General features: G+C 43.9%; 1 protein-coding gene across 2 annotated transcripts in view; it reads right to left on the bottom strand.

Moving 5' to 3' along the window:
* Positions 1–11,575: 11,575 nt before the first annotated feature.
* Positions 11,576–24,507, bottom strand: part of NELFA (negative elongation factor complex member A) — a 35,477-nt gene continuing 22,545 nt past the window's right edge. For both annotated transcript variants that reach the window (XM_073342736.1, XM_073342737.1), the window contains exons 7-11: positions 23,733–23,821; positions 22,837–22,948; positions 19,039–19,292; positions 16,985–17,084; positions 11,576–16,048 (exon numbers count right to left, since the gene is read on the bottom strand). In XM_073342736.1, coding sequence (XP_073198837.1) covers positions 15,864–16,048; positions 16,985–17,084; positions 19,039–19,292; positions 22,837–22,948; positions 23,733–23,821 — 740 coding nt within the window. In that variant the 3' untranslated portion in view covers positions 11,576–15,863. The remainder of the gene's footprint in view (positions 16,049–16,984; positions 17,085–19,038; positions 19,293–22,836; positions 22,949–23,732; positions 23,822–24,507) is intronic.

Raw genomic sequence — 24,507 nt, 5'->3', positions numbered from 1 at the left:
TTGTATTATCATAGCACCTAGGAGCCCTAGGCATGGACCATGACCCCATTTGGCACTTACATGGACCAAGGAAACTGATACTCACCAGATCTTCAGAAATAAGGTTCTTGATCTTTCAAACCAAATGACATGATCTTGAGCAGCACAACAAGGGCTATGCTAAGAGTTAGGCAATTTCATTTCAAGGCCTTGTCTTCATTTAGGACATCTTATGTTTAAAAAGAAGGTATCTTACCTTATGGAACTGGTGTTCTTCCGGATTTGTTCTCTCTGGGGTATTCTCTTTGGGGTCCCCATGTGCTCCCTATGCCCTGGACTGGAAATTATTCAATAGCTGTATCTGCAGGTTGCCTCTGTGCCTCATTGTTCTCAAGGGCATAACGGGCAGCATGGACCAAATGCCTCTCCAGTTCAAATCACGTGATCACCCCAGCAGAGAAGAGAGAGGGCGAGTGGTGAATAGCAGTAGGGACCACATATCTCAAATAACTCCAGTTAGAATCATAGAATCATAGAATCATAGAATATCAGGGTTGGAAGGGACCCCAGAAGGTCATCTAGTCCAACCCCCTGCTCAAAGCAGGACCAATTCCCAGTTAAATCATCCCAGCCAGGGCTTTGTCAAGCCTGACCTTAAAAACCTCTAAGGAAGGAGATTCTACCACCTCCCTAGGTAACGCATTCCAGTGTTTCACCACCCTCTTAGTGAAAAAGTTTTTCCTAATATCCAATCTAAACCTCCCCCACTGCAACTTGAGACCATTACTCCTCGTTCTGTCATCTGCTACCATTGAGAATAGTCTAGAGCCATCCTCTGTGGAACCCCCTTTCAGGTAGTTGAAAGCAGCTATCAAATCCCCCCTCATTCTTCTCTTCTGCAGACTAAACAATCCCAGCTCCCTCAGCCTCTCCTCATAACTCATGTGTTCCATTCCCCTAATCATTTTTGTTGCCCTTCGCTGGACTCTCTCCAATTTATCCACATCCTTCTTGAAGTGTGGGGCCCAAAACTGGACACAGTACTCCAGATGAGGCCTCACCAATGTCGAATAGAGGGGAACGATCACGTCCCTCGATCTGCTCGCTATGCCCCTACTTATACATCCCAAAATGCCATTGGCCTTCTTGGCAACAAGGGCACACTGCTGACTCATATCCAGCTTCTCGTCCACTGTCACCCCTAGGTCCTTTTCTGCAGAACTGCTGCCTAGCCATTCGGTCCCTAGTCTGTAGCTGTGCATTGGGTTCTTCCGTCCTAAGTGCAGGACCCTGCACTTATCCTTATTGAACCTCATCAGATTCCTTTTGGCCCAATCTTCCAATTGGTCTAGGTCCTTCTGTATCCTATCCCTCCCCTCCAGCGTATCTACCACTCCTCCCAGTTTAGTATCATCCGCAAATTTGCTGAGAGTGCAATCCACACCATCCTCCAGATCATTTATGAAGATATTGAAAAAAACCGGCCCCAGGACCGACCCTTGGGGCACTCCACTTGATACCGGCTGCCAACTAGACATGGAGCCATTGATCACTACCCGTTGAGCCCGACAATTTAGCCAGCTTTCTACCCACCTTATAGTGCATTCATCCAGCCCATACTTCCTTAACTTGCTGACAAGAATACTATGGGAGACCGTGTCAAAAGCTTTGCTAAAGTCAAGAAACAATACATCCACTGCTTTCCCTTCATCCACAGAACCAGTAATCTCATCATAAAAGGCGATTAGATTAGTCAGGCATGACCTTCCCTTGGTGAATCCATGCTGGCTGTTCCTGATCACTTTCCTCTCATGCAAGTGCTTCAGGATTGATTCTTTGAGGACCTGCTCCATGATTTTTCCAGGGACTGAGGTGAGGCTGACTGGCCTGTAGTTCCCAGGATCTTCCTTCTTCCCTTTTTTAAAGATTGGCACTACATTAGCCTTTTTCCAGTCATCCGGGACTTCCCCGGTTCGCCACGAGTTTTCAAAGATAATGGCCAGTGGCTCTGCAATCACAGCCGCCAATTCCTTCAGCACTCTCGGATGCAACTCATCCGGCCCCATGGACTTGTGCACGTCCAGCTTTTCTAAATAGTCCCTAACCGCCTCTATCTCCACAGAGGGCTGGCCATCTCTTCCGCATTTTGTGATGCCCAGCGCAGCAGTCTGGGAGCTGACCTTGTTAGTGAAAACAGAGGCAAAAAAAGCATTGAGTACATTAGCTTTTTCCACATCCTCTGTCACTAGGTTGCCTCCCTCATTCAGTAAGGGGCCCACACATTCCTTGGCTTTCTTCTTGTTGCCAACATACCTGAAGAAACCCTTCTTGTTACTCTTGACATCTCTGGCTAGCTGCAGCTCCAGGTGCGATTTGGCCCTCCTGATAACATTCCTACATGCCCGAGCAATATTTTTATACTCTTCCCTGGTCATATGTCCAACCTTCCACTTCTTGTAAGCTTCTTTTTTATGTTTAAGATCCGCTAGGATTTCACCATTAAGCCAAGTTGGTCGCCTGCCATATTTACTATTCTTTCGACTCATCGGGATGGTTTGTCCCTGTAACCTCAACAGGGATTCCTTGAAATACAGCCAGCTCTCCTGGACTCCTTTCCCCTTCAAGTTAGTCCCCCAGGGGATCCTGGCCATCCGTTCCCTGAGGGAGTCGAAGTCTGCTTTCCTGAAGTCCAGGGTCCGTATCCTGCTGCTTACCTTTGTTCCCTGCGTCAGGATCCTGAACTCAACCAACTCATGGTCACTGCCTCCCAGATTCCCATCCACTTTTGCTTCCCCCACTAATTCTACCCGGTTTGTGAGCAGCAGGTCAAGAAAAGCACCCCCCCTAGTTGGCTCCTCTAGCACTTGCGCCAGGAAATTGTCCCCTACGCTTTCCAAAAACTTCCTGGATTGTCTATGCACCGCTGTATTGCTCTCCCAGCAGATATCAGGAAAATTAAAGTCACCCATGAGAATCAGGGCATGCGATCTAGTAGCTTCCGTGAGCTGCCGGAAGAAAGCCTCATCCACCTCATCCCCCTGGTCCGGTGGTCTATAGCAGACTCCCACCACTACATCACTCTTGTTGCACACACTTCTAAACTTAATCCAGAGACACTCAGGTTTTTCTGCAGTTTCGTACCGGAGCTCTGAGCAGTCATACTGCTCCCTTACATACAGTGCTACTCCCCCACCTTTTCTGCCCTGCCTGTCCTTCCTGAACAGTTTATAACCATCCATGACAGTACTCCAGTCATATGAGTTATCCCACCAAGTCTCTGTTATTCCGATCACGTCATAGTTCCTTGACTTCACCAGGACCTCCAGTTCTCCCTGCTTGTTTCCAAGGCTTTGTGCATTTGTATATAAGCACTTGAGATAACCTGTTGATCGCCCCTCATTGCCAGTATGAGGCAGGAGCCCTCCCCTCACAGACATTCCTGCCTGTGCTTCCTCCCGGTATCCCGCTTTCCCACTTACCTCAGGGCTTTGGTCTCCTTCCCCCGGTGAACCTAGTTTAAAGCCCTCCTCACTAGGTTAGCCAGCCTACTGGCAAAGATGCTCTTCCCTCTCTTCGTAAGATGGAGCCCGTCTCTACCCAGCACTCCTCCTTCATGGAACACCATCCCATGGTCAAAGAAACCAAAGCCTTCTCTCCGACACCATCTGCGTAGCCATTCGTTGACTTCCACGATTCGACGCTCCCTACCTAGGCCTTTTCCTTCCACGGGGAGGATGGACGAGAACACCACTTGCGCCTCCAACTCCTTTATTCTTCTTCCTAGAGCCACATAGTCCGCAGTGATCCGCTCAAGGTCATTCTTGGCAGTATCATTGGTGCCCACGTGGAGAAGCAGGAAGGGGTAGCGATCCGAGGGCTTGATGAGTCTCGGCAGTCTCTCCGTCACATCACGAATCTTAGCCCCTGGCAAGCAGCAGACTTCTCGGTTTTCCCGGTCAGGGCGGCAGATAGATGACTCAGTCCCCCGGAGGAGAGAGTCCCCGACCACCACCACCCGCCTTCTCCTCTTGGGGGTGGTGGTCGTGGAACCCCCAACCTCAGGACAGCGCATCTCATGCCTTCCAACCAGCGGAGTCTCCTTCTGCTTTCTCGCCCCAGACATATCATCTGGTCCACTCTCCGCAACGATACCTGTGGAGAGAACAGTTACTATCATGTAAGCAACCTTCCTTTCTTTTTCCAGTGCTGATCCCTATGAGTGTTCATGATGGGTTGACTCCCAAGCAGTGCTCTTTGAAGAGGAGGGTGCCAGGAAACATGCAGTACTATACATCCTACTATAGGATCTCTGAGCCAAAGGAGGCACTGGCAGCCAAAGCTTGCCTGGTAAAGATGTGCATGAAGCCCCAAGTAGTTGCTCTGCATATCTAAAAAAGAGGGGGATATACTATAAGAAAGCTATGGATGTCACTTGGGTTCTTGTAGAATGGGCCCTGACAGTTTCAGGAGGAGGGTTTTCATCAGATCATAGCAAAGGATAATGCAGGAGGAAATTCACCTAGAGAGCCTTTGAGAGGAGATAGATTTGCCTTTCATTCTTTCAGCAATAGCAGTGAACAACCTTGGACACTTCCTGAAGGGTGCTGCTGTTCTATTCAGGTAGAAGGCTAGAGCCCTGCGCATGTCCAGAGAATGAAGTCTTGTCTCCTACATACTGTGGTGAGGCTAAGCGTAAAACCCCAGAAGGTGAACGGGCTGGTTAAGTTGAAGTTCAGAAGGTGCTTTGGGTATGAACTTTGGATGCAGTCACAACAAAACTTTGTCTTCATGTAATGTCGGTCTGTCCTAAGGGCTCGGAGCTCCCCAGCCCTTCTAACAGAGGTAATTTGCTGTCAAGAAGGTGACTTTGAAAGACAGGTGCAGGCAGGAACAAGAAGGTAAAGGTTCAAATGGAGGTCTCATGAAAGCAAAGAGGTTGAGGTCCAGATCCCAGATGAGCTGGTTTTGAAACCAGGGGGAATATCCATATGATGGCTTTTAGAAATTTTTCAGCCAGTGGGATGTGCAAATGGGGTAACAGAGGTGCACACCACCATGTAGCCTAACAGAATGAGGCAGGATTGGGCTGGTCGATGAGATCTCTTATGGCAAGGAATCAGTCATGAGGTAAGTAGGCCCTGGCTGTGACCAAGTTCAGGTCCACCCTGACGAATTCGATTTTTTTGCCTGGGTGTCAATACAGACTTACTTACAGTGATGGTGATCATAGAATCATAGAATTTCAGGGTTGGAAGGGACCTCAGGAGGTCATCTAGTCCAACCCCCTGCTCAAAGCAGAACCAATCCCCAACTAAATCATCCCAGCCAGGGCTTTGTCAAGCCTGACCTTAAAAACTTCTAAGGAAGGAGATACCACCACCTCCCTAGGTAACGCATTCCAGTGTTTCACCACCCTCCTAGTGAAAAAGTTTTTCCTAATATCCAACCTAAGCCTCCCCCACTGCAACTTGAGACCATTACTCCTTGTCCTGTCATCTGCTACCACTGAGAACAGTCTAGATCCATCCTCTTTGGAACCCCCTTTCAGGTAGTTGAAAGCAGCTATCAAATTCCTCCTCATTCTTCTCTTCTGCAGACTAAACAATCCCAGTTCCCTCAGCCTCTCCTCATAAGTCATGTGTTCCAGTCCCCTAATCATTTTTGTTGCCCTCCGCTGGACTCTTTCCAATTTTTTCACATCCTTCTTGTAGTATGGGGCCCAAAACTGGACACAGTACTCCAGATGAGGCCTCACCAATGTCAAATAGAGGGGAACGGTCACGTCCCTCGATCTGCTGGCAATACCCCTACATATACATCCCAAAATGTCATTGGCCTTCTTGGCAACAAAGGCACACTGTTGATTCACCCAGCTTCTCGTCCACTGTCACCCCAGGTCCTTTTCTGCAGAACTGCTGCCTAGCCATTCGGTCCCTAGTCTGTAGCGGTGCATGGGATTCTTCTGTCCTAAGTGCAGGACTCTGCACTTGTCCTTGTTGAACCTCATCAGATTTCTTTTGGCCCAATCCTCTAATTTCTTTAGGTCCCTCTGTATCCTATCCCTACCCTCCAGTGTATCTACCTCTCCTCCCAGTTTAGTGTCCTCTACAAACTTGCTGAGGGTGCAATCCACACCATCCTCCAGATCATTTATGAAGATATTGAACAAAACCGGCCCCAGGACCGACCCTTGGGGCACTCCACTTGATACCGGCTGCCAACTAGACATGGAGCCATTGATCACTACCCATTGAGCCCGGCAATCTAGCCAACTTTCTATCCACCTTATAGTCCATTCATCCAGCCCATACTTCTTTAACTTGCTGGCAAGAATACTGTGGGAGACCGTGTCAAAAGCTTTGCTAAAATCAAGGAACAACACGTCCACTGCTTTCCCCTCATCCACAGAGCCAGTTATCTCATCATAGAAGGCAATTAGATTAGTCAGGCATGACTTGCCCTTGGTGAATCCATGCTGACTGTTCCTGATCACTTTCCTCTCCTCTCCTCTAAGTGCTTCAGAATTGATTCCTTGAGGACCTGCTCCATGATTTTTCCAGGGACTGAGGTGAGGCTGACTGGCCTGTAGTTCGCAGGATCCTCCTCCTTCCCTTTTTTAAAGATGGGCACTACATTAGCCTTTTTCCAGTCGTCTGGGACTTCCCCCGCTCGCCATGAGTTTTCAAAGATAATGGCCAATGGCTCTGCAATCACATCTGCCAACTCCTTTAGCACTCTCGGATGCAGCGTATCTGGCCCCATGGACTTGTGCTCGTCCAGCTTTTCTAAATAGTCCTGAACCACTTCTTTCTCCACAGAGGGCTGGTCACCTCCTCCCCATGCTGTGCTGCCCAGTGCAGCAGTCTGGGAGCTGACCTTGTTCATGAAGACAGAGGCAAAAAAAAGCACTGAGTAAATTAGCTTTTTCCACATCCTCTGTCACTAGGTTGCCTCCCTCATTCAGTAAGAGGCCCACACTTTCCTTGACTTTCTTCTTGTTGCTAACATACTTGAAGAAACTCTTCTTGTTACTCTTAACATCTCTTGCTAGCTGCAACTCCAGGTGTGATTTGGCCTTCCTGATTTCACTCCTGCATGCCTGAGCAATATTTTTATACTCTTCCCTGGTCATTTGTCCAATATTCCACTTCTTGTTAGCTTCTTTTTTGTGTTTAACATCAGCAAGGATTTCACTGTTAAGCCAAGCTGGTCGCCTGCCATATTTACTATTCTTTCTACACATCGGGATGGTTTGTCCCTGTAACCTCAATAAGGATTCTTTAAAATACAGCCAGCTCTCCTGGACTCCTTTCCCCCTCACGTTATTCTCCCAGGGGATCCTGCCCATCAGTTCCCTGAGGGAGTCAAAGTCTGCTTTTCTGAAGTCCAGGGTCTGTATTCTGCTGCTCTCCTTTCTTCCCTCTGTCAGGATCCTGAACTCGACTATCTCATGTGATGTTGCTTATACCTCCTGACATGACCAAACCATGGGCAGCCAATTGTCCAGATATGGAAATATCAGTCTTCCTTGTCTGCAAAGGTATGCAGTCTCCACCACAAGTATTTTCATAACTACTGTTGCGGGCATGGAGAAGAGCACCCTGTATTGAAAGTGCTTTGAGCCCACTATGAAGCGCAGGACGGTCCTGGTATGTAGGGTGCATGTCCAAATGAAAATATGCATCTTTCAAAGTGAGGGGTGCAAACCAGTCACTTGAGGTGAGAGAGGGTTTTATACAGGCCAGTGTGGTCATTCTGAACTTTGAGTGTCATAGGAAGATATTCAGTTCTCTGAAGTCCAGAATGAGTCTCCAGCCCTGCTTCTTTTGCGGGGTGAGGAAGTAAAAGTCCTTCCTTGTGTGCGGGAGTGGTACAGTCTCTGTTGCCCCCAGTTGGAGAAGGGAGTCTGCCTCTTGTTTGAGAATTATTTTGTGGGAGGGGTCTCTGAAAAGGGAAAGGGGAGGATGCCCAGGACCCATTTGTCCATTGTGATAGTGGTCTACATTGGAAGAAAATGCGCCAGGCAGCCACCAAAAAGGGGACGCTGTCAGATGCCACGTCAAAATGACTTTCTGAGCAGTAGCTGAGACTGCAGGATAATGGTGCAGGCTGTTTACCCCACTGGGTCCTCTGTCATTTCTAGGGAGGTTTATATGTCCTTTGTTGGAAGAAAGAGGGAGGCAGAGGAGACCTTGGAGTCTTTCTACGGGGAGCCAGAATATATATCCCCAGAATGGAGGGTAGTTTCAGCGGTTGAGGGTGTGCAGTGACATCTGTTTTGTCACTGAAGAGGTTGCTATCCTCAAAGGGAAAGTCCTTCATGGTAGTTTGGACCAGGGAGTGCCACTAAGGGATACTTATTGTGATTTAGTGTCTGCTAAAAATGAGGCAAAGCTCAGAAAATTGCCCTTTGTTTACTAACTTTGTCACCACTGAACTGCCCCAAATTCAGTTCAGTAGCTGAGATGAGATATTTTGTACCTCATCAAACTCAGTCAACCAGCTCTTACAGAAAGATTTGTCTGAGGAAAAACAAGTTAGCATTGACACAGCAATAAAACAAGATCTGAGAGAGACAATGCACTGCTTTCCATGCACAAAGCACTTTACAAACATCTCCTTAATCCTCATAACAGCCCTGTGAGGCATTATCCCTATTTTAAAAAGTGGGAGACTAGGACAGAGAGGGAAAGCAACTTGACCAAGATCAGAGCAAGTTTTATTTCATATCCAGGATTAGAGTTCAGGAACTCCTGCAGTCCAGTCACTAAACACAAGAGCTATAATTAAATAGTTCAGGAAGTATAAGATTTGAAACATCATGGCTGGATACCTGAAGGGTTAGGTCAATGTTTAAAATCCAGCTGAGGTAATGAGTAGGTACTTGGAGGCCTACTTGGAATGAGGCTGTTCGCCTAGTCCATGCATAGGAAAAGCTACCACCACAGCTGCCAACCTTGTCAGAAGTCTTGGGTGGGTCAGGAAGGACTGTATGAATTTTTGAACGCTTTGGTTTGGCGATACAAGTGGTGCCGCCAGGTCAGGCATGAGGTGGTTGCAGTGTGGGAAGGTTTGCATTGCTGTTTTACCTGTTCTAGGCAATCTCTGTTGTTAATCTGGCACCCTTTACAAGGAGATTTACGTAGGAGCTGCGATTTTTGGTTTTAAAGCTCTTAAAAAAAAAAAAGTTACTGCACCTGCCAAAGTGACCACATGATGGTACTGCACGGTCAGGAGTGTTTCAATCACTAAGATACCTACTCCTGGGGCGATTCTGGGTGACTGCGCACCTGCAGAAAACACCCCCCCACACACCTGCAGAATTCCTGTTTCCCTGCAGAAAACGGCAGGGAAGCAAAGGGAAGATGTGCTGGGCGGTGGGGGTGGTAAGGAGGCAACCATGGGTGCAGTTTTTTTGGGGGAGGGGGGCGGATTGCCCCCTCCAACCAGAAGTGAGGCATGGGGGGGGTAAATGGGGTTACAGGCCACTGCCTCCACCCCCCACTCTACTTCTGCAAGCGCAGAGCTGCCCAGCTGAGGGAGGCTGCGACTGGGCTCTGCTGACTCTGCAGCTGAACGCTGCCTCCTAGGTCCTAGTGCCAGTCAAGTTCCCCTTCTGTGTGCTGGGAGCCTTCCTGTTTTCTGTGCAACAGTGAATGTCCGCGATGGGGTGTGGGGAAATGAGGGAAAGAGGTAGTTGGAAAGGAAGGGAGGGGATTGGAGAAGAAAAGGAGATAGGGAAATCGGAAGGGGGAGCCTGGCATGTGGCACCCCCTTGGCAGCTGGGGCTCCCCTGTTAACCAGGCCCACTGAACCCTCACTCTGACCGACCCTACCCCTCCCTAAACCTGGACCCATCTGACAAGCCCCCCACAGCCAGACCCCCATCCCACTGAGCCCCAATCAACTGCACCTGGACCCCCACCCCATCAAGCCCCACTCCCCCAGCCTCCCACACCTACCCCCCCCAAGCCCCAACCATCTTCACCTGAATCCCCTGAAGAATCCCATTGCCTCTGTGCACCCAGATCTCCTGCTGTGCTGACCGCACCCAGAGTGCCCCACACAAACCTCTCACCCCACACCTGGATCCACCACACTAAGCCCCTCCACATTTGGATCCTGCTGGGCTGAGCCTGCCTACCCACACCTGGTGCAGAGGGGCAGGGCCCCGGTCTGTTTCTGGAGCAGGCCCAGCCCTTGCACTGTGTCATGGTCAGGTGCAGCCTCACTGCTGAGTCCCTGTCCTGGGGGAGGTGGGAGCTTCAGTGTGACCTCCCACCTCAATGCAGCCAGGGGCCTGGACTCCTCACTGCCAGGCTGGAGCCACATTTATTTATCAACAAATAAAATTTGCAGAATTTTTAATTTTTTGGTGCAGAATTCCCTCAGGAGTAGATACTGTTTACTAAATCTATTACAGGTCTGCCAGCAGGCTTCTTAAGAGTTCTATAGGCTGCATAATGGTGAGATGGTAATTTAAAAAAAAAAAAAAAAGGGCAGGGGGGAAGGATTAGATAAAGGAATTGCCAGCAACCACCATTTAAACAAATGACTTTGAAACAAACACCTTACATTTATTTTTATCTCTATGGTATAGATTATATTTTTGGATTAGGAAAGAGTCACTGGGATGGAGGTAGTGGTAGAAAGTTACACACCCGAGCAAAGCCAGGATTGCTTACCATATCTAGGGTATGATGGTAGGAAACCTGAAGGGTGAGCAGTGTCCCATCTGATACAGCACTAATCAGGACAATGTGGTTGGTGCAGATTTAAGAACCTAGACAGTTAAAAAGGAGGCCAAGAGCTACATCATTTAGAACTTGAAACAGTAACAGTGCCTGTTAAGTCAATCACTGCTGATGTTAAGAATGCAGGGTGAGCATAACATTTCTGCCACTCAAGTCAGGGAGCAAACATACTGGTCATTCTGAAGATGCTGGTACAGCTACCCGACAGTAAGCTGTACAAAGAGGGCTATATATTAAAATTGAGCCTCCTGATCATTAGAAGGGGTACTCCTATTTTGAAGTTGACATGTTTTAAGAGCAGGTCAGACAAACACCTGTCAGGGATGGGCTGGATAATACTTAGTCCTGCCGTGAATGCAGGGGACTGGACTAGATGACCTCTTGAGGTCCCTTCCAGTCCTATGAGAAATATTTTCATATCAATCCCACATGGCTCCTCAGAGAATGGTCATGACTGAGACACCAAGATTATTATCAGGATTCACTACTGTCAATCTCATTAACAAGCAGTGACCCAAACTAGGCACAAGTGACATCTTAACAATGGCAATCTATCCTGCATGTAGTTCTATATCAGGGGTTCTCAAACTGAGGGTCGGGATCCCTCAGGGGGTCACAAGGTTATTACATGTGGGGGTCGCAAGCTGTCAACCTTCACCCCAAACCCCACTTTGCCTCCAGCATTTAAAATGGTATTAAATATATAAAAAAGTGTTTTTAATTTAAAAGGGGGGGGGGGGTCGCACTCAGAGACTTGCTGTGTGAAAGGGATCACCAGTAAAAAAAGTTTAAGAGCCACTGTTCTATGCTAACTTTAAAGAATGTAACTACATAAAGTACTATAAATAATCCAATGCGTTTATTTTAAAGCTCGGCTATATATAGAGGCACCACGATACAAGAAGATCACTTTGTCAGGCAGCCACTACACACTACTAGCTCAACTGTTAGCTCAATATGTAGAAATATGCCACTGCAGATTGTAATAACTGACCTTACAGTTTCTTTAGAAAATCTAAACTTTTATTATACATATTGTAGTACACTGAAAATACGTACCCGAAGACAGAAGATCTTGAATTTACAACTGTACAAAAAACAAATAGAAAACATATGGGCTATGCTATAGATGTAACATTTTACAAAATGACATTTCTTGTTAAAGGCACCAGATTCCCAGTGGGCTCTGGCTTAACATTTTTCAGTCTTTTTTCTAGTCAGATCTTGCTATGAATGTGCGAGCCAACCTCAAGCTCTACAGTGTCAAAGTATCAAGCTTCTTTTTTCTATGCAAGTGGTCTGCACTTTGACGTGATTCAGTGGGGGAAATTAGCAACTTCACAGGGGCCTATTTTATTAACTGCTCGAAAGAAGATTTTCCCCATCACATCCAGCACCCTATTTTATTTGACTGAAAGGTTAACAGCAAAACTACAAATAAAAACTGAGACCCCTTAGGATCCCCTTTGGACGCTGATCCAGAACTGAAGAGTTAGTCATCCTAAGAACTGGGCAGTGTTTTGGGGAGTTGGATGGGATTTACTAGAGAACGCTTTGGCAGGAAAAGGTGTTTCCTCACCTCAGAAGAGATGAAAGGAGCCATGTTACCTGTTTCTACTCTATACTTCACCCTAGAATCCTAAATAAGAGAAACTAATTCTGTGTGGCCCCTCCGTAACCACGCTGGGGGGGCTTTCACAACCTTAAAAAACAAAAACAGAACACCCACAAAGGTCTCCTCCTTGCCCCCAGCGTAAAATTCCCCAGGGCATTCTTGTTTGCTGAAGCTACCCCACAATGCACATGTGACATTCTGGCTCACAGACTAGGGCCTAGAATGTTGGGCTACAGTAAAGGGAAACAAGAAAAAGGATTTAAAGAATGTTAGCCCTGAACAATGTGTGCACCTCCCACGCCTAGTTAGTGGGGGCTTCAGCACATCATTCTAGAGTTAACTTGGTTTTTGTTTAGCTTTGCAATGCACTGCTGAGCCTCATGTACAAAATCAACTTTTCAGTCATTTAGATGCTAGGTGAAGACAAAAATTATCAAGCTCAAGGAGTCAGATTTGCTTTGTAAAAATCAAGATTAAGTAATATACAGGAATTCAAGTGCTTGCTCTGCTGTTTCCTGAACTTTCTGGTACTTTAGATGTTCTCTTCTCAAAGCACTGGTTCAAGCTATGATACAGGGCTCTCGATGTAGTTTAGTTTTTCAACAGTGTAATGATTCTAAAAACATTTAAATGGCTACTTTCATTTCATATTTTGTTTTTAAAAAGGACACTAGATACTCAGAGCTAGCTGAAATAAAGTTACAGTCCTTAGGGCTAGATCCAGCCAAGAGAAAGCTTTTGTATTTAAAAATAAGACTGCTAATTATTTTAGCAATGTTGTCTCAGTTCCAGTGAGAATGAGTTTAAAATATTTTGTTTCTATTTAAAAACTAATTGGTTTAGTGCATATCACTAGTCTTCGATGAATAGGCCTGGAGATTGAAGTCTGTCCATCTACACAGTAAATACAGAGCAGGTAGCAGCAGTGTAAGTTTCCCCCATCCTGCTTCATTCTAATACTTCAACCGAGTTCTGGAGAGACTACTTAGAGAGAGGGAGCATCTCCTTGCCCACGCAGTCCTCCTCCTTGCTGCTGATGGCTGAATTTTGGGGATGTGGAATTTGTCCACTAGACACTGGACTGAGAACCCCAACTCATCGCATGTAAACTGAAGAGCCATCAAACGGCAGCTTCTGATCACTACCAAATGTGAATGAGTTTTGAACCAATAGCTGGGGATGCGAATGCACGTCCCCTGAGGTGTCCACTCCTAAAAACATTGTTTCTTATAAAAAGAAACAAACCCCTCATCTAATGTCTCTATTAGCAGAAGACTAAATGTATTAAAGCAGCAGCAGTTAAGACAGAAGCGTCACACTGGTTTAGTGTATAGAAAACTAGTTATCACATGGACTATTTTAAAACCTGAAAACAAACGAGATTGAAAAGGAATGCAATTTATTCCTTACACATTTTTAAAAAGACAAATACTTCTGACTTTAGCCCTTCACTTGTAATGTATTAAGTCAAAGAAGTTATAACCATTGTGAACACACCTTATAGTGAATTCATTCTAAAAACGAAAACCCTCCACTCATTTTAACTTGTTCCTGTTGCTTGTTTGGCTGATTTGTATCACTTGGAAAATAGTCTACCTCACTGCAGAAATGGAGTAATTAAGTAGAGGACACTTTCTAGAGTGACAGTTATGCTGAGGAGTCTCGTTCTCTCACTTATACATGCACACAACTTCTTAATGATAATGGAAGTTCCATGCAGGTACCAACAGTACAACTCAACCATTAAGTGTTAGAATGGTTAATTTAGGTTATTCTGGACCTTAATTTCGTTGGAGCAAATATACATACTTTTGATCAAATCACAATAAAATGTTGTAAATACATTTCCTCATTAATGTTTGCCCTGTTCTGATAGGCACATAGCTGGATAATCTATAGGCTGTGTTGGCACACAGATGTATCACTTAGGGGATATTTGCTTTTATCTTAGAAAAAGATCGTGTTGGCCTAAAAGTCATAGATTAATATTCCTTTTTAATGCCAACCCTGAGTCATCACAAGGCCCCATGTCAGTCTCTCACAATGCTATGTGACTTATCTTTGTACTTCTACCTCCCCAGCATCACCTTCCCAGGCAAGTGCAATTCCACACGAGATTGGCTGAAAGCAATTTAACATGGACATTTAATGCAAGTCTCCATTAAGGGCCAAATTCTGAAGTCACTACTTATGCCTGGTCTACACACAAGATGTACTGCTTTAACTGTACCAGTTCAGTTAAAGTGGTACAGTTATATTGGTATGTGTGCATATATGGTATAGCTATTCCTGTATGGGAAAGGGAATAAGCTATACAAGCATGAGACCCCTTTACTCTGGTATAACTGCATTCACACTAGGGATTTTACTGGTATAACTATATCAGTTTTCAAGAAAGTCACACCCAACAGTTGTACCAGTACAAAAACCTGTGTGTAGCTCAGGCCTTGGTCACCAAGTGCCCAGTGGCTGATTAGTCAAACTTGCACTAAAAAAAAAAAAAAAAGGAATTTGCCATAAAGGCAGAGTCTCGCTAACCTTCCACATTCACAGATGTGACAGTAACTCACTTTGTGGCTGGAAGAGCCACTCTTAAGACTGCAGTAAAATTCAACTGCTCTCGAGAGGCGTGAAAGCACAATACAAGCTTCATTCCCTCCAAGAGAAAGATAGGTTGCCCAGGGGGCCTGCTGTACACGAGCCAGAGATTAATCTCCACTGTGCGCCTCACGTGGTAGCAAAGAGCTATGATCCCGAAGCAGCCCATAAGCAAGGTGGGAATTCCATTTGGCAATCTTAAGTTTGACACTAAAGGAAAATTATAAATTTTGCTGCATAAAAGGTTAAGATATTCAGTTCCCCTCCATCTCAGTTGATTTATGCCAAATACAGATTAACTCGTGCTGGGCATTAACATTTGCAATACAGTAAGGTTAACAAAGCTTCTCAAACCCACCCTATGACCCTGGAAGAGACAAGCTAAACACACAGAGGGTGCCATTAGACATCTACCACTTGCAGTAGTTAGATTTACTACAATCAATCAAATTGCAGGAAGAACTGCAAATACCTGTGGTGGTGCAAGTGTCCATATGTAAATGGAACCCATGTAGTCAAAGTAAATATTTCTGCATTAAAATCTGTGCCCTTGCTTAGTGGTAAATTGTGATTCTGTAATTGTTCTTTCCTCAGTGCTTGGAACTGAAATGCTCTCAAAGTGAAAAGGAAATTTTTCAGCTGTGATCTCAATGTCTGGCACCCTGAATCACAGATTAACAAATCACAAATGTTAACTTCCCCCCTCCTTAAAAAAAAAAAAAAGGTAAATCTGTCAGTTTGACAGCATCCTCATACTGCATTCACCTGAGCCCAGTTAGTTTGGATAGCTACAACTTGTATTCTGGAAGGAAATAAGAAACCTACACATGAATGCCATTTTGTACAACGGACGCACTCTAGAGGTGCTGGCTGATTCTAGTCTTGGTTTGGTCCACAGTTTGTTGTTACTGAATCTCTTAGGAAACATTAGTTATAGGTTTGTACTTCTTGAGTCTGGTCCACTGGCCCGTAGCATAGTTCATTTCAAAGACTGTGTCAACTAACATGGTGGTGCTCCCAGTGCCATCGGCCTTTGGTAAAACTTCTGTATGCTCGCTAAGTTTAATCTGAATGATGTCGCCTTGCTCTTGGCAAGGATTCTCTGTGGAGACAAGAATAAAAAATAGTCAAACTACAAGTTAAGACACATTTCAACACAGCGTGTTAGCAAAATTAAAGGGTAAGGAAAAGCTTTGGCTTTGCTAGGGCCAGAGGGAGGAGGAAACCAAAAACCTGACAAGCTATAGTATCACTAGCACCTGGAACAAAGCAGGAAGCCACATGCTCTCACAGATCATGGTTTGAGTTAACAAAGGGAACTGAACCCTGAGGGACTAAATTAAGGTTTTAGCAAGGTTACCGGGGTAGGTGGGTGGGTGTTAGGGCTCTCCCTGAGATTTATCATAGCATTTGAGGTCACCTGATGTGCTTGAGTCAATATTTGCTACATTTAAAACATTAAAGAAGAGGCTCTGTACTCTTGAGCTCCCTCCTCGTCCTGGTCTGACAGCACCCACACTCGCTGATCTTCCGAGCACAGTGCAAGGCCTATTCACAAGACAAGAGTGTGGACTAGTTTGGTCTGTAGGGGTGGGTGCCCCCACCCGAGGTCCACCACATGCTTTTGTATGAGCAATGGTATTATGGTTATTTGTTATTTACTGAAGCATGTGCATGTCCTGAAGGGCACATTTTGTAAGTACAAAAATACAGTTTGTCAGAGCAGTCAGATGTCAGCACCCCTCCAACCACCACTCACAAGATTTTAGACTTCAGCTGGTATGTTGACACAGCCATGCCATACAAGCTTTCCGTGCATTGTTGTAGGGGCAAATGTATAGTTCAGCTGTTGCCAGGCAGTGTAGTGAGGCACTCCATACCTTTAAAACAGAGGCTTTCCCTGCTCCTCCCAATTTTTACATTTAAGCCATAAAATAAGATCCTGCCCAGATTATCACTAAAGCAGCACATCTTTACATTTTAGTGGTGCTTCATACCATCTACTGGTCCTCAAAATAATGTTAGTTGTAATACATGCCTCTGGATCCTGCCATGAACCCAAGGATAAGAGCCTTTTCTGGCCTAGTAACTTTGTTTGCAGTCTTGAACATTTCCTGTGCGGCATACATTTGCTCCCTCTGCAACATATTAAAGCAAGTGTATATTTCAGTGGAGAAAATGCTACTGAAGAACACAGTAAGTTACATTCAACATCCAAAGATAAGACACAGGCTACATAGTGATCTTTATTCTTATAGAAAATAAGTCCACTCATTCCTTTTCATAAAAGGCACATAGTGGCACACATTTTTGAGGTTGCAAAAGAGTTCACATAAGCCCCATTTTCACACAATTTTAGGGCAGTCACTTTTTGTGACTAGCGCAGACCTCTCAGTGACACCTCCACTCCACTTTTCCTTAAGGACTACACCAGCACATTTCACGTTTCAAAGTTCAGCTGCTTCTGCTATAAAAGTTTTTTAAGGGGAAACTTGTGGTGAAGAATTTCTTTTTATGGGGGGGAAGAGTCTGCTTTACTGACTTGTGTGTGTGTGTGTGCAGAGGTGGCAAGGGAACAAAATGTTAAAACTGTATGTGAATGAAAAATCACTGAGAATGTTCAGGAGCATCTGCTTCGTCCATCTCTTTTGTGACATTACAGATTCTTCCTACCCAGACTGACAGGCCATGGGGCTGCTGCTGGGACAGTTTCATGAAAGAGATTTTTTGAGAGAGATTTAAATATAGCAAACTCATTGAAAAGAAAACAAAAAGGTCAAACAACCCTTTCTTAAGGCCCTGATTCTTTGAACACTTATGCACGTGCTTAACACTGAAGACCTGAAGCTCACGCTTGAGGGCTTCAGCCAGTCACCTGCAGGGCTCAGGAAGGAATTCCAGCTCCCCAGCCCCAATATATTCTATTTTGTTTGATCTCCTATCTCCAAAGCATCAGAGATGGCCACAGCTGGAGGTGGGACACTGGATGGGGCCTGTGTTCTTAGAAGGCACTGAACATTTCCCCTCTCGCATGCTTAGCTGGCTGGTTCTTGCTCAGGGTTTAACTGATCGCCATATGTGGGGTTGAGAAGGAATTGAGAGAGAGAGACTGTGTGTGTGCGTGTGTGGTGAGAGAGAGAGCACGTGCGACCGTCTGTCTCGCCTTCCTCTGGACCATGAAACATCACTTGCCTGGATTATCTGGGTCTCTCTCAGTTAAACCATTTCCCTTCCATTGCAGGGGCCTTGGATATTGATATACCTCAGTCCCTCCCATTCTGCCTGTGGCACATAATAGTCTAGTCCCCTTGTCGGCTGTAATACTTTAGTTTAAGTTTGGTTGTTGGGTTTAGCGTGCAGCTGCTGGATGGTGTTGGTGGTCTGTGACGTACAGGATGTCAGACTAGGGATCTGATGGTGCCTTCTGGCCTTAGAACTCTATGACCTGGGACTGCTCATGTACTTTAACTTCAGGCACGTGCATTAGAGTTTACAGGATCGTGACCTTAATCAGCAACAGAAAAGAGATGTAGTCCAGTTTTTGGAGTATGATTTTTCCTGCATTTTACAGTATTTGACCATTTAAAGCTTTCTCTTTAGAACAATCAATTGCTATCTTCTTCCACTGTACAGTCACTGCTATTTGTGTTGGTTTATAATACAAGTCCTTTTCAGCCAAACATGAGTAGCAGTTATGGTGGAAACTCACCCCCATCCCATTTGTCTCAATGTTTGACTGTAACAACCTCATTAGGTCCATTTACCGTTATGAAAAACAAATGATTTGTTGGGGTTTTTTTTTTTAAACTTAAAAAACAAGGAAATCAGGTAAAGAAGTCTACCATACTGAACCATTATGTTTGCACAGATAGAAATCACAAGACACATGAAAACATCCAATAGCAACGTTAACTAGTTGGCAGAGCACTTCTATTTTCGTTGGTTAAAAGATGTACTTTCTACAGCCTCCTGAATGCCAAAACTCAGCATTTGCCAAGCCATTAAAGAATTAACATGCTACTGAGGTTAATAGTAAAGATTTGTGATCCTGAATGAAAACTGCTTTTCATCTACAGATACATTATTACTTACCGTGAGAGAAAGGCTTTTCTTGGGTGGTGGCTGCTGCGGAGTTTGGGGGACTACTTGCGGCGGTTGTGCAGCAGGGGAAATGGCAGGAGGCGCAGTAGGTGTTAAGGGTGAAGTAGGTGTAGCTGCAGCTGGATTTGAGTTACTGTTGTACATGGGTGTTCGTTGTTTGAACTGAGCAGGAAGAGGAGTAGTGTTTGGAGCTGTAGACTCTTCGGGTTGCCTGTTAGCCTGTATGGCCTCTCGCACAGATCCAGCTGCATGAACAAATGTAACAATTAAAAAAAAATCATCCGCAATTGGATAAGGGTCTCAGATACTACAGTGCCTTTTAAAAGTATCTAGATACAGACAGACAAGAGTTCGAGAGAGCCACGTTTTAGTGATGTGATTAAATGAGCCATTTATTTTATTTATGGATTACATTTGAAAAACTACATTCTCTCTCCCTTTCCACTGCATTTCCTTTACCAATAATGGAGAAAGCTTGGGGACTTCCAATTGGCAAATCTCCGTTGCACTATACTTAGCAGTGAAATTTGTATTTAATGGAGTCTGCTTTATAAATTTTTGAGTTTCTACTCCATAATTATAAGTATAGCACAATTATTGTATGAAGACCTATTATGCAGGAGCTGAGATTAGAGAAACTAAATTTTAGAAGCAACTTCCCAAAGGAAGTCAGAATTAATTCCCAGTCTCAGCCAGTCAGTGAATATTGAGAAGAAAGACTGAAAAAACAGGCTAAACAACAGGAATTATAGAATTAAAATCCAGTTCCTGGATCAGTTGTTGTTTAGAGGACCACTGAAAAGGAAAGGGTTACTGTAGAGACCTGCTTTTGGAATGACAGATGAACTGTCCCTTCTCTCCCAAAGTGGATAACCAACTAGTACAATTAAACCTCAAAACCACACACAGTAACTATTTCAAATCCAGTATGAACTCAAAACATTTTAGAGGAAAATCCCAGACAATGATATCCGCCACAGCCAGACACAGATTCTACAATTTATCAAATTATAATCTTGTCATCTGAAGACTCCCACAAGGCTTTACAAACAGAATCTATCTATTAATCACTTAGCTTACCATGACATGCAACTTACTCTTGGCTTAAACAAAGAAGCTGACTCCTAAGTGACTTAGGGGCTATTGAAAATGCTACTACTATTTAACGATGCTAAGCATCATTATAAACAGTTTAGGGCAGGAAGTGAGGAATGTGACCATATTCAATTGAAAACAGACTGGGGGGCACAGAGGGCAAAGGAAGGAGAAAAAACTGGCAGAATGTAAGTGCAGGAGTTGGGATTTCGGCAAGACGCCACATTAACAGCTTTAATCTTGGAGGTTGTTAATAGCTAAAGTGATGCAAGATGCACAGTTTGTTGTATTACATAAAAAAAATAAGGTCAAACAATAAAGCAATTAGATCCTGAATATGTGAAGTACGGCATTGACCAATTTAAAATATTTCCTGCCACAACAATGAAACAAAATGTTTAAAGAAAGAGGTTCTTAACCTTGACCATGAAAACCAGATAGGGCATTCAAAGCCATAAGGTGTATAGATTGTCGGGCTCAATGGGTAGTGATCAATGGCTCCATGTCTAGTTGGCAGCTGGTATCAAGTGGAGTGCCCCAAGGGTTGGTCCTAGGGCCGGTTTTGTTCAATATCTTCATTAATGATCTGGAGGATGGTGTGGATTGCACCCTCAGCAAGTTTGCAGATGACACCAAACTGGGGAAGAGGTAGATACGCTGGAGGGTACGGATAGGATACAGAGGGCCCTAGACAAATTAGGGGATTGGGCCAAAAGAAATCTGATGAGGTTCAACAAGGACAAGTGCAGAGTCTTGCACTTAGGACGGAGGAATCCCATGCACTGCTACAGACTAGGGACCGAGTGGCTCGGCAGCAGTTCTGCAGAAAAGGACCTAGGGGTTATAGTGGACGAGAAGCTGGATAGGAGTCAACAGTATGCCCTTGTTGCCAAGAAGACTAACGGCATTTTGCGCTGTATAAGTAGGAGCATTGCCAGCAGATCGAGGGACGCGAACATTCCCTTCTATTCGGCATTGGTGAGGCCTCATCTGGAGTACTGTGTCCAGTTTTGGGCCCCACACTACAAAAAGGATGTGGAAAAATTGGAAGGAGTCCAGCGGAGGGCAACAAAAATGATTAATGGGCTGAAGCACATGACTTATGAGGAGAGGCTGAGGGAACTGGGATTGTTTAATCTGCAGAAGAGAAGAATGAGGGGGGATTTGATGGCTCCTTTCAACTACCTCAAAGGGGGTTCCAAAGAAGATGGATCTAGACTGTTCTCAGTGGTAGCAGGTGGCAGAACAAGGAGTAATGGTCTCAAGTTGCAGTGGGGGAGGTTTAGGTTGGATATTAGGAAAAACTTTTTCACTGGGAGGGTGATGAAGCACTGGAATGAATTACCTAGGGAGGTGGTGGAATCTCCTTCCTTAAAAATCTTCAAGGTCAGGCTGGGATGATTTAGTTGGGGATTGGTCCTGCTTTGATAACCTCCTGAGGTCCCTTCCAACCCTGATATTCTACGATTCTAAGTTCAAATTAAAGTAAACCAAAATATTTGGTCTTCATTGTATGTGCTTTAATTAAACAAGACAATGTTAAACTCCCCTGGCTAGATAACACACACGATCCAAAAGGAATGAAAAATAAAATGCAACTAGCAAGGCTCAGAACATCACATGATGGTTTTTCTGCAGTTAGATACAATGCTAATACTAGAAAACAACACTAGCGGCTGACACTGCTGATGCTTCAGGCCATGTACTTTCCAGAGCTGCCAAGTTGCAGCCAGAGAGAGATTTATACAGGGCTTCTGAGAGATTTGGAACTCTGTTTCTGAGCCAAGCTTGTGTACATTCTACATGTGCCCGTCTGCAGTGACCACTGTGCCAAAGTTCCTGAACTGAAAAGTAAACATTGCTATGGTAGGAATCTGTACACAAGCACCAGGGTAAAGAATGTTGCATATAATTGAAATGTCAGTTCTTTGTTGACTGAATTTATCCCAAAGTGCTTTGTTAACGAATCACTATTATTTACGTGTATTAGATATCTTACGGACCTGTATGATGACAAGTCCCTGCTCCGTTGTGTGTGTGCGTGTGTGTGTTGGGGGGGCGGGGGGGTGTGTTAAACCTTTTAATCCCATGGCTAATCACTTATTTTAACACTTCCCTGTTTTCTATTATTGAATGTAATTTGATTTTTGAACTGTACCTAATAGACCTTCATAAAAATGCAAAGGAAAAAGGTGAGAGGGTGATAGGTTGTGGTTGAACACCATGTGTTAAAGCAGTAACCCTTTAATAAATTATACAATTATTGTTTAACACTTGAGAAAGTACCTCTCTCTTTCACACACCCAGAGCCACAAGGTAATCTTTGGACTAATGTACATTCCTAATGGCTTACAATCAGATTTCCTATAAAAAGACCAAGCAAATGAACCATTTAGGGGGATAAAGAGTACCTTAGCCTTTGTCAGATCTATAATTAAAAGTGATTTCATAGCTACTTTTAAAGTGAGAATTTTTTTAAAAATAATGTAAATGATGTGTCTTTTGTTACTAAAAAACTAGAGGCCTTCTCCTGCAACCCTTACACAAATAGTCCTGTTGAAGTCAATGAGATTACTTACACCAGGGATGGTTGAAGGAATGTGTCCTGCATTTGTAATTACAAATGAATGACAAAAAATATATGAGAGAACCAATGTATTAATAAAGTGCCAGTAGCAAAAATGATTATTTTACCTGGCTGCACTTCGGAGCTTGGGATATAGGAGGAAGATGGAACCACGCTGGGGGTTGCAGGCAAATAGCTTGTAGAAGGTAGTGCGGACTCATTGTTCAGAGGGCCAAGTTTCTGTAAAACAGTAAATGGTTTTGCAGTTCTGCAGCCATATATGACATGACTGCATGGAAATTCTGACCTTTTACACACAATGTCAACTTTGTCATTTCTCTATTTCTCCATTAGCGCTTTCTTTTTGGCACTTGCTTAACAATGTATGTACATGGGAGATTTTTCCAATTATACAATTATAGTTAACTGCTATAATTATATCAGTAACTCCTCACGTGGACACTCTTATTCCAGAATAAGAGTGCCTTATCTTAAATGGCTTACAACTCAATATAAACCAAACTGAAAAAAGGCACTCAGTCTGGTAGAAGAGTGTCCACACAGGGAGTTATACTGGTGTAACTAGTGCAGTTTGAATTCACAGCCTACCTTTTAGTGGTATAACTTCCCTGTGCACATTAGTCGTAGAACACCAGAAACTCCCTGAGATGTTGTCAGTCATTCAAAGTTTAGACAGAATTAGCAGCTTGCAATGATAATCCACCTTTCGGCTTCCACAAACTCCTCACATCCCCTTCTAACCCTCAGAAGAGAAGATCGACCCTAAGTTACATTTATGAAAAAAGCTCTCACTAGTTTTCCTAGAACACATTTAAGTGTTCATTCTGCATTGTATATTAGCAGCAAAATACATCAAGAATAGAACATTATTTTGTGGAATCGTTATAAAATAGTTATTCACTTGGAGGTAAGCTTTAAAGAGGATACAGAACTAGTCTTTAGAATAAAATATCCCAGCATTATGCAGCACAATTTTATATTTCATTGCAACTTAATGTCCTACCTGGGTAGACACAAGGCCAGCAGCATAATCTGGAGTTGCATTTTCCACTACTGTTTCTTCTTTGGCTTGTTTTTCCACCACTTCTGTATCTATTGGATAGAAAAGAAGGAGTTTGTTCAAGTTAACTTTCCTAATTCCTGAACTAAATTTTTTTAGAGTGATCCATGTAGAAGATTAAAAGAAAATTCTGATAAAAATTACTTAGAAAACACATCTGTTATAATTCTGGTAAAATCAACGTTTTTCCATATAAAATACCCACGTGGTTTCATAATCACGCTGATGCTTAAATTAACCACAAAATTTACATTTCACAAAGATACTGAATCTGAGCATTCAGATAAACCAAGCACAGCTATCCATCACAACACTTCTTACAATTGTGATTTCATTCATAAAAATGTATTTAACTTGTTTTGGATCTTACAAAAAAGAACTGAGATTTGTTTTCATTTAGCAAATTGCAAAATCAAGAAAGTGTTCCAGGAAAAACATGCCACCTAATTTGTTTTCTGCATGTGTTTAAGTAGCCCGGTCTTCTCATTCAGGATGATTATTAAATAATGCCTAATTGTTTTTTCATTCTTTTAAGATCATTCAAAATAAATATTTAAGATGCTTGTATACCATATAGATAAAAGATTCAAAATTGATCCTTTCAAAATTTCACTTAGTTATGCAATAAGTATACAATATACAAAAATGTTTCAGAACTTTTTTTTGACTGCAACACAAAAGGAAAAGCTAATGTCACATTCATCTTTGTTGGGATGTT

The sequence above is a fragment of the Lepidochelys kempii genome, chromosome 4 (assembly GCF_965140265.1).
Source record: "Lepidochelys kempii isolate rLepKem1 chromosome 4, rLepKem1.hap2, whole genome shotgun sequence".
In the NCBI taxonomy this organism is placed as follows: Eukaryota; Metazoa; Chordata; order Testudines; family Cheloniidae; genus Lepidochelys; species Lepidochelys kempii.
This window is presented reverse-complemented; position numbering and strand designations above follow the sequence as displayed.